The 18,339-nt window shown below is 41.8% G+C and overlaps 1 protein-coding gene and 2 long non-coding RNA genes across 20 annotated transcripts in view; 2 read left to right on the top strand and 1 right to left on the bottom strand.

The window, feature by feature from the left end:
* LOC118392863 (glutamate receptor ionotropic, delta-2-like) overlaps nt 1–18,339 on the top strand; it is a 716,766-nt gene that overhangs the window by 81,749 nt on the left and 616,678 nt on the right. For all 3 annotated transcript variants that reach the window (XR_008063741.1, XR_008063742.1, XM_052461119.1), the window contains exon 2: nt 7,230–7,385. Coding sequence is in view for 1 of the 3 variants with exons in the window: in XM_052461119.1 (XP_052317079.1) it covers nt 7,230–7,385 (156 nt within the window). In the remaining 2 variants the exon portion in view is untranslated. The remainder of the gene's footprint in view (nt 1–7,229; nt 7,386–18,339) is intronic.
* On the top strand, nt 8,540–9,601 carry LOC127907210 (uncharacterized). 6 transcript variants are annotated; one of them, XR_008063758.1, is made up of 3 exons: nt 8,540–8,700; nt 9,061–9,150; nt 9,571–9,601. It is a non-coding gene; the product is annotated as an uncharacterized LOC127907210 (long non-coding RNA). The 6 variants fall into 6 exon arrangements; XR_008063755.1 differs by having other exon boundaries at nt 8,540–8,820; XR_008063756.1 differs by having other exon boundaries at nt 9,481–9,584.
* LOC127907209 (uncharacterized) lies at nt 8,672–10,962 on the bottom strand. 11 transcript variants are annotated; one of them, XR_008063746.1, is made up of 3 exons: nt 10,393–10,962; nt 9,583–9,912; nt 8,672–8,742 (listed from the first exon to the last, which is right to left on the bottom strand). It is a non-coding gene; the product is annotated as an uncharacterized LOC127907209 (long non-coding RNA). The 11 variants fall into 11 exon arrangements; XR_008063743.1 differs by lacking the exon at nt 8,672–8,742 and adding an exon at nt 9,122–9,192; XR_008063744.1 differs by lacking the exon at nt 8,672–8,742 and adding an exon at nt 9,122–9,192 and having other exon boundaries at nt 10,423–10,962.

The following is an 18,339-nucleotide window of genomic DNA, read 5'->3' as shown; positions in this document are numbered from 1 at the left end:
TTTTAAAGCCTCCTCCTTGAAATTGGTTTCTATGGCAACTCAGTTCTGGGGCCTAGATAAAATAGCTATTATTATGTGTTTGCAGAGGATTGGAGACAAAGTGATTGCATTGCTGATGGTTGGGAGGACGATGTGTCTTGTAAAAGTCCTGACGGTGTTCGCAGGGCTTTGAAGTCATTGTTTTTACCAGGCTGTCGTTTGATCATATCCCTGTAACCTCTGATATTTAATAGTAGAATGATCATACTACTGTACAACCAGTGAGACATAACACCACAATCACAGAGGGATCAATGACATATGACACCCAGAATAGCACTGCAATGGATAGCAGTCGTTTTACAGGCTCCTGACCAATTTTGCTATTTGATTATATATTTTTTTCGCTGAGCTTAACTTTTGGTTGTACATAATGTTTCTGCCATCTTTTCCTATGACCGAAAAGAGCTTCTAGACATCAGAACAGCGATCACTAACCTTCATTTGGATGAAGATTTCTATTTCAACGAGTCGGAGGCTCGGGACATACTGCTCAACCTGGAACAGGCCCTAATCCCCGAGACTTGGATAAGAAGAAGGCGGAGTAAGAGAGGTCGACGTGTGGGCACCCTGACAAAACTAAGTCTGGGAGTACGTAAACCGCCTCTACCCTCCGTTCTACTGACGAACTTACAATCACTGGAAAACAAACTGGATGAGCCCCGTTCGAGATTATCCTATCAACAGGACCTGAAGACCTGTTCCTAGGCCGTCATTGAAAATAAGAATTTGTTCTTAACTGACCTGCCTAGTTAAATAAAGGTAAAAAAAACAAAAATAGTACCCTCTATGCTCATCACCAAGTTAAGGACCCGGTGACTGAACACTTCCCTCCTAATGCGCCGTCCCTTGGTGGTGAGGGTAGGCAACATTGGGGCCCCTCAGAGTTGTGTGCTTAACTCCCTACCTGTACTCCATGTTCACCCATGACTGTGTGGCCGCACACAACTCCAATACCATCATTAAGTTTGCTGACAACACAATGGTGGTAGGCCTATTCACCGATTACAACAATCTTTACTAATGCTGCAGAAATCTGCTTTAAAGCAGCATCCACATCCATCGGAAATAGTGATCATAATATAGTAGCAATATAGTTGCCATATCTAGGAAAACCAAAGTTCCAAAGGCTGTGCCTAATATAGTGTATTGGAGATCATACAAGAGGTTTTGTAGTGATTCATATTTAAAAAAAATTTTTTTTATATAACTAGGCAAGTCAGTTAGGAACAAATGGTTATTTACAATGACGGCCTACCCCGGCCAAATTGTGCACCGCCCTACGGGACTCCCAATCATGGCCGGTTGTGTACAGTCTGGAATTTAACCAGGGTCTGTAGTGATTCCTCTAGCACGCAGATGCAGTGCATTAGACCGCTGCGCCACTCGGGGGCCCCGATGTTGAAGATGTAAAGAATATTTGCTGGTCTGTGCTGTGTAATGAGGATCAACCAGACGCTGCTGGTCTGTGCTGTGTAATGAGGATCAACCAGACGCTGCACTTGACACATTTATTAAATTGCTTATTCCAATTACTAATAAGCATGCGCCCATTAAGAAAATGACTGTAAAACTGTTAAATCCCCATGGATTGACGAGGATTTGAAAAATTGTATGTTTGAGAGGCAAAAGGAATAGCAAATAAGTCTGGCTGCACAGCCCATTGGCAAAGGTGCTGTAAATTGAGAAAGCATGTGACTTAACTAAACTAAAAGAAGAAACTACACTATGAAACAAAGATAAATGAATATAAAGTGATAATACGTTGGAACACGTTAAATGACATTTTGGGCAAAAAGGCAAAGAGCTCCATCATTCATTGAATCAGATGGCTCATTCATCACAAAACTCATGCCAACTACTTTCATGATGTTTTCATTGGCAAGATTAGCAAACTTAGGCATGAGATGCCAAGAACAAATTCTGAACATGCGTAACTGACTTAATTATGAAAGACAAGCGTTATAATTTTGAATTCCGTAAAGTGAATATATTGTTGTCTGTCAACAATGACAAGCCATCTGGGTCTGACAACTTGGATGGAAAATGACTGAGGATGATAGTAAACTATATTGCCACTCTCTTCAATCTAGGCCTGCAGAAAAGTGTGTGCCCTCAGGCCTGGAGGGAAGCAAAAGTCATTCCTCTACTCAAGAATAGCAAAGCACCCTTTACTGTCTGAAACAGCCGACCAATCAGCTTGTTACCAACCCTTAGTAAACCTTTGGAGAAAAACATTATTTGACCAGATGCAATGCTATTTCACAGTAAATGGATGAACAACGTACTTTCAGCATGCTTATAGGGAAGGGCATTCAACATGCACAACACTTACACAAATGACTGATGATTGGCTGAAATAAAATTATAATAAGAATATTGTGGGAGCTATTTTGTTCGACTTCAGTGCAGCTTTTAACATTATCAATCATTATGTGCTGCTGGAAAAACGTATGTGTTATAGCTTTACCTCCCCTGCTATATCGTGGATCGAGAGTTGCCTGTTGCCTGTCAGAACACAGAGGGTGGTCTTTAATGGAATCCTCTCCAACATAATCCAGGTAGTGTCGGGCATTCCCCAGGGCAGCACTCTAGGCCCCTTACTTTTTTCAATCTTTACTAATGACCTGCCACTGGCCTGTGTGTCTATGTATGCTAATGACTCAAAACTATACACATCAGTTACCACAGCAAGTGAAATCACTGCAACACTTAACAAAGATCTGCAGTCAGTTTCAGAATGGGTGGCAAGAAATAAGCTAGTCCTAAATATTTAAAAAAGTTAAAAGATTGTATTTGGGACAAATCATTCACTAAACCCTAAACCCCAACTTAATATTTTATAGAATAATGTGGAAATTGAGCAAGTTGAGGAGACTAAACTGCTTAGTCATAAAAATATTGATACAACGGTAGCTAAGATGGGAAGAGGTCTGTCAATAACATAGCACTGCTCTGCTTTCTTGACTTTGCTATCAACAAAACAAGTCAGACCCTATTCCGGTCTCACTTGGACTGATGCCCAGTCATATCATGAAGTGCCACAAAGAGAGACATTACAGCAAATTACAGCTGGCTCAGAACAGAGCAGCACGGCTGGCCTGTAAATGTACACCAAGAGGTAACATCAATAAAATATATGTACATTTCTCCTGGCTCAAAGTAGAAGAGAGATTGACTGCGTCACTATTTGCGTTTGTGAGAGGTATTGACGTGTTTAAAGCGCACCGAGTTGTCTGTTTAAATGACTAGCACACAGCTCAGGCACCCATGCATACCCCACAAGACATGCCAACAGTGGACTATTCACAGTCCCCAAGTGCATATCAGACTATGGGAAGCACACAGTACTATATAGAGCAGGGTTGGGCAATTCCAATCCTCAGGGGCTTGATTGGTGTCACAGTTTTGCCCCAGCCCCAGCTAACACACCTGACTCCAATAATCACCTAATCATGATCTTCAGTTTAGAATGTAATGTGATTAATCAGCTGTGTTTGCTGGGGATGGAGAAAAAGTGTGACACCAATCAGGTCCCAGAGGACTGGAGCTGCCCGCCCCTGACATAGAGCCATGACTACGTTGAACATTACTCCACATCAAGTAACTCATGCTAACAGTAACTCATGCAAATCAGATTTTAAATGAAACAGATAAAACTAGTGTGTTATAATGTGTTGTATTGTAGATATGTTGTGGTGTAATAATGTGTTGTATTGTAGATATGTTGTGGTAGAGTAGTGTGTAATAATTTATTGTAGATATGTAGTGGTAGAGTAGTGTGTTATAATGTGTTGTATTGTAGATATGTAGTGGTGTTATAATGTGTTGTATTGTATTATAATGTGCTGTATTGTAGATATGCAATGTGTAATAATGTATTGTAGATATGTAGTGGTAGAGTAGTGTGTTATAATGTGTTGTATTGTAGATATGTAGTGGTGTAATAATGTGTTGTATTGTAGATATGTAGTGGTAGAGTAGTGTGTAATAATGTATTGTAGAATTGTAGTGGTAGAGTAGTGGTGTAATAATGTGTTGTATTGTAGATATGCTGTGGTAGAGTAGTGTGTAATAATGTATTGTAGAATTGTAGTGGTAGAGTAGTGTGTAATAATGTATTGTAGATATGTTGTGGTAGAGTAGTGTGTAATTATGTATTGTAGAATTGTAGTGGTAGAGTAGTGGTGTAATAATGTGTTGTATTGTAGATATGCTGTGGTAGAGTAGTGTGTAATAATGTATTGTATTGATGATATGTAGTGGTGTTATAATGTGTTGTATTGTAGATATGTTGTGGTAGAGTAGTGGTGTAATAATGTGTTGTATTGTAGATATGTAGTGGTAGAGTAGTGTGTAATAATGTGTTGTATTCTAGATATGTAGTGGTGGAGTAGTGTGTAATAATGTGTTGTATTGTAGATATGTAGTGGTAGAGTAGTGTGTAATAATGTGTTGTATTCTAGATATGTAGTGGTGGAGTAGTGGTGTAATAATGTGTTGTATTGTAGATATGTAGTGGTAGAGTAGTGTGTAATAATGTGTTGTATTGTAGATATGTAGTGGTAGAGTAGTGTGTAATAATGTATTGTATTGATGATATGTAGTGGTGTAATAATGTGTTGTATTGTAGATATGTTGTGGTGTAATAATGTGTTGTATTGTAGATATGTAGTGGTAGAGTAGTGTGTAATAATGTATTGTATTGTAGATATGTAGTGGTAGAGTAGTGTGTAATAATGTGTTGTATTGTAGATATGTAGTGGTAGAGTAGTGTGTAATAATGTATCGTATTGATGATATGTTGTGGTGTAATAATGTATTGTATTGTAGATATGCTGTGGTAGAGTAGTGTGTAATAATGTATTGTAGAATTGTAGTGGTAGAGTAGTGTGTAATAATGTATTGTAGAATTGTAGTGGTAGAGTAGTGTGTAATAATGTGTTGTATTGTAGATATGTTGTTGTAGAGTAGTGTGTTATAATGTATTGTATTGTAGATATGTTGTGGTAGAGTAGTGTGTAATAATGTATTGTATTGTAGATATGTTGTGGTAGAGTAGTGTGCAATAATGTGTTGTATTGTAGATATGTAGTGGTAGAGTAGTGTGTAATAATGTATTGTAGATATGTTGTGGTAGAGTAGTGTGTAATAATGTGTTGTATTGTAGATATGTAGTGGTAGAGTAGTGTGTAATAATGTATTGTATTGTAGATATGTTGTGGTGTAATAATGTATTGTATTGCAGATATGTAGTGGTGTAATAATGTGTTGTATTGTAGATATGTAGTGGTAGAGTAGTGTGTAATAATGTACTGTATTGTAGATATGTAGTGGTGTAATAATGTATTGTATTGTAGATATGTTGTGGTGTAACACTGTGTCATATTGTAGATATGTTGTGGTGTTATAATGTGTTGTATTGTAGATATGTAGTGGTAGAGTAGTGTGTAATAATGGCTTGTGTACTGTTTTATTTTGTAATGTCATCGCCTTAATCTTGTTTGGACCCCAGGAAGAGTAGCTGTTGCCTTGGCAGGAACTAATGGGGATCCGTAATAAATACAAATACAAGGACTGACTTTGTCCCTCAATGTGTTTTATAGTTCATAATGGATGTTACCTGTATTGTCTCAATGGTCGATGTAGTTTCGCTCGGTCCTTCTAGCACCATTTACTTGATGATCTGATAGGTCAGCGAAGAGTGTGAACAAATATCACACTGACCTGCACTCGGCCTCAAAATGTGAGCATAGCTCCAAATTGGTCAGTTTACTGTATGAATCACCAATCCGTATCATACACACCATCTATTTCTAAATGAGGACTATTTGCTGGTCAGCAAACTGCATTTAGCATTGCTTCAGTGAGCAGTTTTAAACAGTTACTTGCTGCAGGCAACAACCAGAGAGGAAATGCATGGCCAGAAGAAGATATACAGTATATATATATATATAGAAAAGCTGCAGGTGGTAATCTGATGGATTTATTTGGATTCCTGAACCATGTAGGTGGTTTGTTTCCTGTATTGTATCCATCCATTGACTCTGGCATACTTTCCGTTTCCTCTCAACGTCAACAGTGAAGAGGCGACTCCGGGATACTGGTCTTCTAGGCAGAGTTGCAAAGAAAAAGCCATATCTCAGACTGGCCAATAAAAATAAAAGATTAAGATGAGCAAAAGAACACAGGACAGAGGAACTCTGCCTAGAAGGCCAGCATCCCGGAATCACTGTCTTCACTGTTGACGTTGTGACTGGTGTTTTGCGGGTACTATTTAATGAAGCTGCCAGTTTAGGACTTGTGAGGTGTCTGTTTCTCAAACTAGACACTCTAATGTACTTGTCCTCTTGCTCAGTTGTGCACCGAGGCCTCCCACTCCTCTTTCTATCCTGGTTAGAGCCAGTTTGCTCTGTTCTGTGAAGGGAGTGGTAGACAGCGTTGTATCAGATCTTCAGTTTCTTGGCAATTTCTCTCATGGAATAGCCTTCATTTCTCAGAACAATAATAGACTTTCAGAAGTTTCAGAAGAAAGTTATTTGTTTCTGGCTATTTTGATCCTGTAATCGAACCCACAAATGCTGATGCTCCAGATACTAGTCTAAAGTCTATCTAGTCTAAAGATGGCCAGTTTTATTGCTTCTTTAATCAGAACAACAGTTTTCAGTTGTGCTAACATAATTGCAAAAGGGTTTTCTAATGATCAATTATCCTTTTAAAATGATCATCTTGGATTAGCTAACATAACGTGCCATTGGAACACAGGAGTGATGGTTACTGATAATGGGCCTCTGTACGCCTATGTAGATATTCAGATATTGCCAGCTACAATAGTAATTTACAACAAAACAAGGACATTTCTAAGTGACTCCAAACTTTTGAATGGTAGTGTATTTTGGTTCCATTGATATGGTTCCATATTGGTTCTATTGATTTCTATTGGTTCTTTTGGTTCTTTTGATTTCTATTGGTTCTATTGGTTCTTTTGATTTCTATTGGTTCTATTGATTTCTATTGATTGTAGTTACATATACAGTATGAGACCCAAGAGTCTTGCTTGATTCTTTCCTTAGTCACGATGATCCCTCATCATTGTCCTTCCTCCCGCTTTCCTTCTTTCTCTCTCCTTCTCTCTTTGTACCCCCCTGGTCTCTCTCCTTCTCTCTCTCCTTCTCCCCCTCTCTCCATAGGGGCCATCTTTGATGAGTCTGCCAGGAAGGACGACGAGGTGTTCCGCATGGCCGTGGCGGACCTCAACCTCAACAACGAGATCCTGGAGACTGAGAAGATCACCATCTCTGTGGAGTTTGTGGATGGGAACAACCCTTTCCAGGCAGTCCAGGAAGGTAAGGCCTTAATCTGCCCTCACCCTCACTCTCACCCCCCCACCTGCCCATCTCAACCTTAGTGAGGCCAGAGTATGGCAAATTCCATTATTTTCCCTCGCCTACTCAGCATGGTTTTTCTTTCTGTGGAGTTGCGGAGCCGTTGGCTTTGGGTATGCTTCAGCCTTGCACAGTACTGGAAGGAACCAACATCAATCCATCTTAAAAGCCCTCTATTTTCAGCCCCAACCTTGATCAATGACACACTGAACTGAATAGCACTATATTTAACCAATAAGGCCCGAGGGGGTGTGGTATATGGCCAATATACCACAGCTAATGATTGTTCTTATGCACAACGTCAGCGTTGCGCTGAGTGCCTGGACACAGCCCTTAACCGTGATATATTGGAAATATACTACAAACCCCCAAGGTGCCTTATTGCTGTTATTAACTGATTACCAATGTTATTAGAGCAGTAAAAATATTTTTGGGACCATACCACGTCTGTCAGCCAATCAGCATTGAGGGCTCGAACCAATCGGTTTATCAAAGGTTTTGTAGGTGTCCCCCAAAAAACAAAGATATGATTTCGCATTGTAAATATTTTGTCATTTTAGTTGAAGATTTAAGCCCACTGAAAAAGGAGTCTATTGAATTCCACTGTACTTTACCGGTTATATGTCAATCACCGTTGATATGCACTGTAGTATTCTGAATACTATCAGCTTTAATTAAAAGGGTCACCATTTTGGTTTATGTCCTTCCAATATTTCTTAAAATATGTTTTAAAAGTATTATTACCCAAAACACTACAAACAATTAGTTAAGCTGATCTCATCGATTGCATTTGTATTCGGAGATATCTGTTAAAAAATATGTAGAGGTGTGGAGATACCTGCTAAAACATGTGGAGGTGTGGAGATACCTGCTAAAACATGCAGAGGTGTGGAGATACCTGTTAAAACATGCAGAGGTGTGGAGATACCTGTTAAAACATGCTGAGGTGTGGAGATACCTGCTAAAACATGCAGAGGTGTGGAGATACCTGCTAAAACATGCAGAGGTGTGGAGATACCTGCTAAAACATGCAGAGGTGTGGAGATACCTGTTAAAACATACAGAGGTGTGGAGATACCTGCTAAAACATGCAGAGGTGTGGAGATACCTGCTAAAACATGCAGAGGTGTGGAGATACCTGCTAAAACATACAGAGGTGTGGAGATACCTGCTAAAACATGCAGAGGTGTGGAGATACCTGCTAAAACATGCAGAGGTGTGGAGATACCTGCTAAAACATGCAGAGGTGTGGAGATACCTGCTAAAACATGCAGAGGTGTGGAGATATCTGCTAAAACATGCAGAGGTGTGGAGATACCTGTTAAAACATGCAGAGGTGTGGAGATACCTGCTAAAACATGCAGAGGTGTGGAGATACCTGCTAAAACATGCAGAGGTGTGGAGATATCTGCTAAAACACGCAGAGGTGTGGAGATACCTGCTAAAACATGCAGAGGTGTGGAGATACCTGCTAAAACATGCAGAGGTGTGGAGATATCTGCTAAAACATGCAGAGGTGTGGAGATATCTGCTAAAACATGCAGAGGTGTGGAGATACCTGCTAAAACATGCAGAGGTGTGGAGATACCTGCTAAAACATGCAGAGGTGTGGAGATACCTGCTAAAACATACAGAGGTGTGGAGATACCTGCTAAAACATGTAGAGGTGTGGAGATACCTGTTAAAACATGTAGAGGTGTGGAGATACCTGCTAAAACATGCAGAGGTGTGGAGATATCTGCTAAAACATGCAGAGGTGTGGAGATACCTGCTAAAACATGCAGAGGTGTGGAGATACCTGCTAAAACATGCAGAGGTGTGGAGATACCTGTTAAAACATACAGAGGTGTGGAGATACCTGCTAAAACATGCAGAGGTGTGGAGATACCTGCTAAAACATGCAGAGGTGTGGAGATACCTGCTAAAACATGCAGAGGTGTGGAGATACCTGCTAAAACATGTAGAGGTGTGGAGATACCTGCTAAAACATGCAGAGGTGTGGAGATACCTGCTAAAACATGCAGAGGTGTGGAGATACCTGCTAAAACATGCAGAGGTGTGGAGATACCTGCTAAAACATGTAGAGGTGTGGAGATACCTGCTAAAACATGCAGAGGTGTGGAGATACCTGCTAAAACATGCAGAGGTGTGGAGATACCTGCTAAAACATGTAGAGGTGTGGAGATATCTGCTAAAACATGTAGAGGTGTGGAGATACCTGCTAAAACATGTAGAGGTGTGGAGATATCTGCTAAAACATACAGAGGTGTGGAGATACCTGCTAAAACATGTGGAGGTGTGGAGATATCTGCTAAAACATGTAGAGGTGTGGAGATACCTGTTAAAACATACAGAGGTGTGGAGATACCTGCTAAAACATGTGGAGGTGTGGAGATACCTGCTAAAACATACAGAGGTGTGGAGATACCTGCTAAAACATGTGGAGGTGTGGAGATACCTGTTAAAACATGCAGAGGTGTGGAGATACCTGTTAAAACATACAGATGTGTGGAGATACCTGTTAAAACATACAGAGGTGTGGAGATACCTGCTAAAACATGCAGAGGTGTGGAGATACCTGCTAAAACATACAGAGGTGTGGAGATACCTGCTAAAACATGCAGAGGTGTGGAGATACCTGCTAAAACATGCAGAGGTGTGGAGATACCTGCTAAAACATGCAGAGGTGTGGAGATACCTGCTAAAACATGCAGAGGTGTGGAGATACCTGCTAAAACATGCAGAGGTGTGGAGATACCTGCTAAAACATGCAGAGGTGTGGAGATACCTGCAAAAACATGCAGAGGTGTGGAGATACCTGTTAAAACATGCAGAGGTGTGGAGATACCTGTTAAAACATGCAGAGGTGTGGAGATACCTGCTAAAACATGCAGAGGTGTGGAGATACCTGCTAAAACATGCAGAGGTGTGGAGATACCTGCTAAAACATGCAGAGGTGTGGAGATACCTGCTAAAACATGCAGAGGTGTGGAGATACCTGCTAAAACATGCAGAGGTGTGGAGATACCTGCTAAAACATGCCGAGGTGTGGAGATACCTGCTAAAACATGCAGAGGTGTGGAGATACCTGCTAAAACATGCCGAGGTGTGGAGATACCTGCTAAAACATGCAGCGATATGTGGCACAAAATATAAATTAATTCCTCTCTAGAATGATATCATGATTTCATTGACCGATAATTTCTCCATTAGTTCATTACCCAATAGTTTTTTTACCAAATACATTACTGGGAGCTTATAGCTTGTATAAATTATGACTCTCTTTATTCCTACACCATAGCCTAGAGTTTACTCGCCGTTTGTCACAACCTCTACTAGCCAGCTCTCGCTTTTTACTAAACAAATAATATTACATACAGAAAAACCTGTGTTCAACTGAACTGACCTCAATCAACTAAAAGAGACATATTTCCCAGAGTTTAAAATAGATCCTTTCCAACTGACATAAAACCACTGACAAGCTCCTAGCATCAGGTCATGTTGTCGTCGGTAATAACTCAACTCTTTTAGATCCCTAGCCTGGGAAATATGAACTCAAGGATGAAGTCTAGTTGGAACATGTTTACCTAATGGACACTAGTTATTTGTGGAGGGTGCCAGATGTGCAGTGTATTGCCATCTAGGAGCCTAGTAGTTACTACTGGCGCTTTGGTTCAAGCCTCTCTGGGGCATCTGTACCTAAGATGCTCTATCGTCTTTGAAGTAGTGATTGCTGTAGTAGTAGTGATTACTGAATACATGACATGTGTTCTGGGTTCAGACTGGATGGTGATATTACTGAATACATGACATGTGTTCTGGGGTCAGACTGGATGGTGATATTACTGAATACATGACATGTGCTCTGGGGTCAGACTGGATGGTGATATTACTGAATACATGACATGTGTTCTGGGGTCAGACTGGATGGTGATATTACTGAATACATGACATGTGTTCTGGGGTCAGACTGGATGGTGATATTACTGAATACATGACATGTGTTCTGGGGTCAGACTGGAGGGTGATATTACTGAATACATGACATGTGCTCTGGGGTCAGACTGGATGGTGATATTACTGAATACATGACATGTGTTCTGGGGTCAGACTGGATGGTGATATTACTGAATACATGACATGTGTTCTGGGGTCAGACTGGATGGTGATATTACTGAATACATGACATGTGTTCTGGGGTCAGACTGGATGGTGATATTACTGAATACATGACATGTGTTCTGGGGTCAGACTGGAGGGTGATATTACTGAATACATGACATGTGTTCTGGGGTCAGACTGGATGGTGATATTACTGAATACATGACATGTGTTCTGGGGTCAGACTGGAGGGTGATATTACTGAATTACATGACATGTGTTCTGGGGTCAGACTGGATGGTGATATTACTGAATACATGACATGTGTTCTGGGGTCAGACTGGATGGTGATATTACTGAATACATGTTCTGGGGTCAGACTGGAGGGTGATATTACTGAATACATGACATGTGTTCTGGGGTCAGCTCATTATCATAAACTCCTGGAAGGATCGTCTATGTCTATGTCAAAACATCTGTTATTCTGTTGCTCTTCGTACAACATTAAGAAAGCACAATTTGCTTTTCTAATGAAAAAAAAGGCTTCATCAACCACATTTCTTGTTGTGGCGTGAAATGTTATGATGTGGATTGATATATTACTAGAAGGCACCTCTTTGTACAGATGCACTGATGTGAAGATAACTTATTGCAGGACTGCTTTTCATTTAGAATTGTTAATAATAAACTTTGCATTGGAAAATAACACACCTTGATTCATTAAGTGTTGTATGCAATACATAGAGTACCTGGATACCTCCATGTAAACATAGGCATGTGCACTACTTTGATGAATCTGATACTATTCACAAAAAGGTCTTAACACGGCTCTTAGCAGTGACTAATCGCTATGCTCAGCACTTGCCTTTTTCACACTGACAGAACTTGTTGCTAAACCCTGGCATAACATTACAAAGGAGTGTTTATTCCCAACCTGGGACTTAGCTTCTACCATCTGCATGGGTTTATCCAGTGAGTCTCCACTACAATGCTCTCTGTGTGTCTGACATGTCCTGTTATAAGCTGGGTTTACACAGTGAGTCTCCACTACAATGCTCTCTGTGCGTCTGACATGTCCTGTTATAAGCTTGGCAGTGGAGCTGAGCAATTATTCTGAATGAGATGGAAGAAAAGGAGCCCTGTTGCTTTGCTGTCATCTCAAACTGCAAAGACGGAACAAAGTCAATGAGAGGGGCCAAGAAGTTATGTCATCACTGAGCATCTTTTCATCTCACACAAATGAACAATTACACACACACACACACACACACACACACACACACACACACACACACACACACACACACACACACACACACACACACACACACACACACACACACACACACACACACACACACACACACACACACACACACACACACACACACACACACACACACACACACGCACTACACACACCACAAACACACACTACACACACACACACACACACACACACACACACACACACACACACACACACACACACACACACACACACACACACACACACACACACACACACACACACACACACACACACACACTACACACACCACAAACACACACTACACACACAGCACAAACAACACACACACACACACACACACACACACACACACACACACACACACACACACACACACACACACACACACACACACACAAACACACACACACACACACACACGCACATACACACACACACACACACACCACAAACACACACTACACACACACCACAAACACACACTACACACACCACAAACACACACTACACACACAGCACAAACACACCACACACATACAATGGCAGAGTTGAGTTGTAGGGCCCTATAAAATCTGTGATGTGGAGAACACGGACGGAATCATGGAAACCAGACTTTAAAATGCAATTCAACCATATTCAAAAATGTATTGAATTTAGGGAATCAACTCTGCCGGCAGGTAGCCTAGTGGTTAGTGTTCGACTTCTGTAAGATCAAATCCCAGAGCTGACAAGGTAAAAATATGTTGTCCTGCACCTGAACAAGGCAGTAAACACAAAGGGAATCTTGGGTGTCTGGGACGATGGAGTTGATGTACTAAGAACTTAAAATTGTCCACACACACACGCACTGTCGAATAAGGCACGAAAAGGTTTGTCATGGGCCCTCAAATCCTCAAAAGGATCTACAGCGGTACCATTGAGAGCATCTTGACTGACTGCATCACTGCTTGGTATGGCAAAAGCACTGCGCTCGATAGCATGGACCTACAGAGGGTGGTATGGACAGCCCAGTAGATCACTGCTTGGTATGGCAAAAGCACTGCACTCGATCGCATGGACCTACAGAGGGTGGTACGGACAGCCCAGTACATCACTGCTTGGTATGGCAAAAGCACTGCGCTCGATAGCATGGACCTACAGTGGGTGGTACGGACAGCCCAGTAGATCACTGCTTGGTATGGCAAAAGCACTGCGCTCGATAGCATGGCCCTACAGAGGGTGGTACGGACAGCCCAGTAGATCACTGCTTGGTATGGCAAAAGCACTGCGCTCGATAGCATGGACCTACAGTGGGTGGTACGGACAGCGCAGTACATCACTGGGGCCGAGCTCCCTGCCATCCAGGACCTCTATGTCAGGCGGTGTGAAAGGAAGGCCCTGAAAATCATTAAACCACCCAAGCCATAGACTGTTCTCTCTGCTTCCGTACGGAAAGTGGTACCGGTGCATTAAGTCTGACACCAACAGGCTCCTGAACAGCTTCTATCTCCCATGCCATAAGACTGCTAAATAGCTAAGTAAATAGCAAAGTAAATAGCAAAGTAAATAGCTAAGTAAATAGCCAACAAAATGGCTATACGGACTATCTGAGTTGACCTTTGTATTTTATTCATATTTTTGCCCCTCTCTATGCTCACTGACAGGACCCTACACACACACTGATACTCCAACACACACAGTCACTCCATCTTTTGCTCACACACACACACACACACACACACACACACACACACACACACACACACACACACACACACACACACACACACACACACACACACACACACACACACACACACACACACGCACACACACATAATATGCACATACATTTATACTGACTCTACACACACCCACTCACGTACAATAATCATATACGCTGCTTCCACTCTGTTTATCATATATCCTGAAGCCTAGTCACGTTACCACTATACATATCTACCTCTATCGATCCAGTATCCTGAACATTGTAAATATGGTTGTGGAATTGACCAGGTACAAAGTATTCTTAATCTACTGTATAGTGTTCCTCTCATTTCTTTGTTTTATATCTTGTGTGTTTTTCTTGTACCCTGTTATTTTTAATATTACATTGTTATTGATTACTACGTAGTTTTTTCCATTTTTAAATTGAACCTTTATTTAACCAGGGAAGCTAGTTGAAAACAAGCTCTCATTTACAACTGCGACTTGGCCAAGACAAAGCAAAGCAGTGAGACACAAACAACAACACAGAGTTACACATGGAATATACAAAGGCAAAGTCAATAACACAAAAGGAAAGTCTATATACAGTGTATGCAAATTAAGTAAGATTAGGGAGGTAAGGCAATAAATAGGCCATAGTGACGAAATAATTAGAATTTAGCAATTAAACACTGGAGTGATAGATATGCAGAAGAGGAATGTGCAAGTAGAGATACTGGGGTGCAAAGGAGCAAAAAAATTATAGTAAAAATATGGGGATGAGGTAGTTGGTTGCGCTATTTACAGATGGGCTGTGTACAGGTGCAATGGTCTGTAAGCTGCTCTGACAGTTGATGTTTAAAGTTAGTGAGGGAGATATGAGTTTCCAGCTTCAGTGATTTTTTTCAGTTCGTTCCAGTCTTTGGCAGCAGAGACCTGGAAGGAAAGGCGGCCAAAGTAGGAATTGGCTTTGGGGATGACCAGTGAAATATACCTGCTGGAACGCATGCTGGTGGGTGTTGTTATCGTGACCAGTGAGATATACCTGCCGGAGCGCGTGCTACGGTTAGGTGCCTCTATGGTGACCAGTGAGCTGCGATAAGGCGGGGCTTTACCTAGCAAAGACTAAAAGATGACCTGGAGCCAGTGGGTTTGGCTACGAATATGAAGCAAGGGCCAGCCAATGAGAGTATACAGGTCGCGGTGGTGGGTAGTATATGGGGCTTTGGTGACAGAACAGATGGAACTATGATAAACTGCATCCAATTAGTTGAGTATCACTGTCCACATTAAGGACACACATGCAACGAGGAATGAGGGAGGAATGGGTCGTCTTTAGTCCAACTATCTATTCACATCTAGATTGCAGGGATGATTTGCAGGGATGATTTGCCAGGATCGTTCACAGGGATTGGCGGGCGAGAGGAGATCAAGGCGACGTTCTCAGTATCAACATCAGTCCTCGTTAAACCATCACAAATGTGACTACTCCCATCAAAATCTGTGCTGCTGAAGCCCGAGCCAGATGCTCGTGGAGATGGATTCTTGCTCACCCGTATGCATGTAGTTCCACTTCAGCCTGGAGGGGTTCTCTGGGATATTGTACATCTGGTGCTCAAATTCTATGGAGAGCAGGATATGTGCTACAGTAACTGTTCTCACAACCTGTTCTCATCGCTTTGCAGGCAAAACATTGTTAAATGCGAATGTTATGCTGCCGTCACTTACGTTTAGACACAACACTCTCATCATCTTGCCGTAACCAGATTAATTAGTGAACAGGTACACGTGCTGCATTCACGGATCATATTGATTAAAGCAGTAAGTGGGACTGTAATTGGATAACAGCACATGTGGGTGGGTGGAATGGGTAGGGTGGGTTGGGGGGCTCCGCTCGCAGTGTGACTGTGAGTTCTTGTCTTGTCGTCTTCCCTCTCAGATGTAGTGATATGTAGTCATTCCTACTCCGTGTTTCCACAGTGACACACCAAGGTGACACAGACCTGTGTCTTGGCAAGGCAACTTTGCACGGTCTTCTTGGGAGAAAGAAGGGTGTCAATGTCTGACTGACAGTTAAAATGATGTACTTTAATGACATGCTGCTCTGTGGCGCTGCTTCTTGAAAGTACCACGAATATCAAAATGACTGCGATGCAAAAGTGAAAATGAGGTGAGACAGACATATAAATTAAAGAAAGTGAGATGAATATCTTTAGGTTTGAGTTTATTGTTGTTGCTATAGTAGCGAACAGCCAGGACGGAGGGGATTGTGAATGGATAAGAATAGGACAGGAAGCAGCATTGTTCTCTACAGATCTCTGCAGTCTCACTCTCTAGCCTCTCTGTGGGGTTCCTTACCACATTCTTAGAAAACAAACTGAGATTTGTACCATTGCAGGCATATTTAAAACTATGAATATTTTACTGCTAAATGATGCCTCTCTGAGTTATAAAAGAGGCAGAGTTCGACGTGGGTTATGATTGTGTTTTTGTTTGTTTTTGTGTCTGGGAGGAAATAAATCACAGGATCGAAATTTGATCTGGAACGTGTCATTGATTGACTTCCAGGTTAAGACAACAGACGTCTGCTCTAAACAGACCATTTGTATAATTGATGAGGGATCTGGGGTATACCCAACAGGATAATGCGATCTGATGAGGTGAGGCAACATCGGGATTCACACACATTTTATTTAGTAATCGTATTGTCATGTGACACCCTCAAAGGAATCTACAGTAGAGTTTCGGCTTACTAAGCAATGTAATGCAAAATACCATTTCCCCCATTCCTGCATCCCCCATCCTCCCCCCTCCCTGGCTGTTCTTCGATCAGCCCACATTGCCTCCAGCCTAAAGCCCTCCAGCTAAACGCCAGCATTCAGCCTGGATTATCCGGACTCTAATCAATGGGGGGCGTTTCCAGCGGTGAGGCTGTCATTTGTAATAAAGCAGTGATATGATGTCATTCTGCAGCTGACAGCTGGGTGAAACACTTCTGCTGGGGCCCGATGACTCCTCAGAGGAACTTGGCCCTCGGAATGGTGCGTCTGGCAACCCCTCAACGTGCAACTGGGCACCGGACAGGTTTTCCCAGAAACGATGGACAAAAGCTCCTTTAGTTATGAATGTCTGTGAGACAGCAGGTCGCGGTAGACTGCAACTCTATTGAGAGTTGTGGTTTCCTGCTCACGCCGTGCGTGTCACGGCTCCTACCGTGCAGATCTTACCCATTATACCACAAAGACATTGTAAGTTCCCGGCAAAGCTGCAGAGCCCGATTATGATGACATAATCAGACGAACAATCAGGATCATCAATGCTGAGATATAGCAGCATATACATTGAAGTGAAAAACAGTAGGCGGATGTTGTTTGTTCTCCTATTATCCCTCCATGTCCAGGATCGATGTGTCTTGCCAAGCCACGTTAGTGATTCAAGCTACACAGGCTGCTGTTCTGACACTGTGATCCTCTGCCAAGCAGCAGATGGAACACTGACCACTGCAGCATCCCACCTCTCATTCATTAAAGAATTAAACCGCAAACAATCCACCCATCTGGCTCTTTTGTTGGGAGAGGCTTAACAAAATGACCAATAAATTAATAAGCTGCAGGGAAACCATGTAATTGTGGCAGGCAAAACAAAAAAAAACTTTAATATGTGTGTTTTATAGTATAGTCAAATATGATGCAAGGACTGGCCAAAGAAGCTCCCCTAGTTTAATGTTTTGGTCCAATAGAATCTCCCCTAACAAGTGCATTAAAATCTCCCCTAACAAGTCCATTAGAATCCCCCCTAACAAGTCCATTAGAATCTCCCCTAACAAGTCCATTAGAATCTCCCCTAACAGGTCCA

This window comes from Oncorhynchus keta, chromosome 14 (assembly GCF_023373465.1).
Source record: "Oncorhynchus keta strain PuntledgeMale-10-30-2019 chromosome 14, Oket_V2, whole genome shotgun sequence".
Classification (NCBI taxonomy): Eukaryota; Metazoa; Chordata; class Actinopteri; order Salmoniformes; family Salmonidae; genus Oncorhynchus; species Oncorhynchus keta.
Note: the sequence above shows the minus strand (reverse complement) of the source record. Positions and strands in the feature narration are given on the sequence as shown.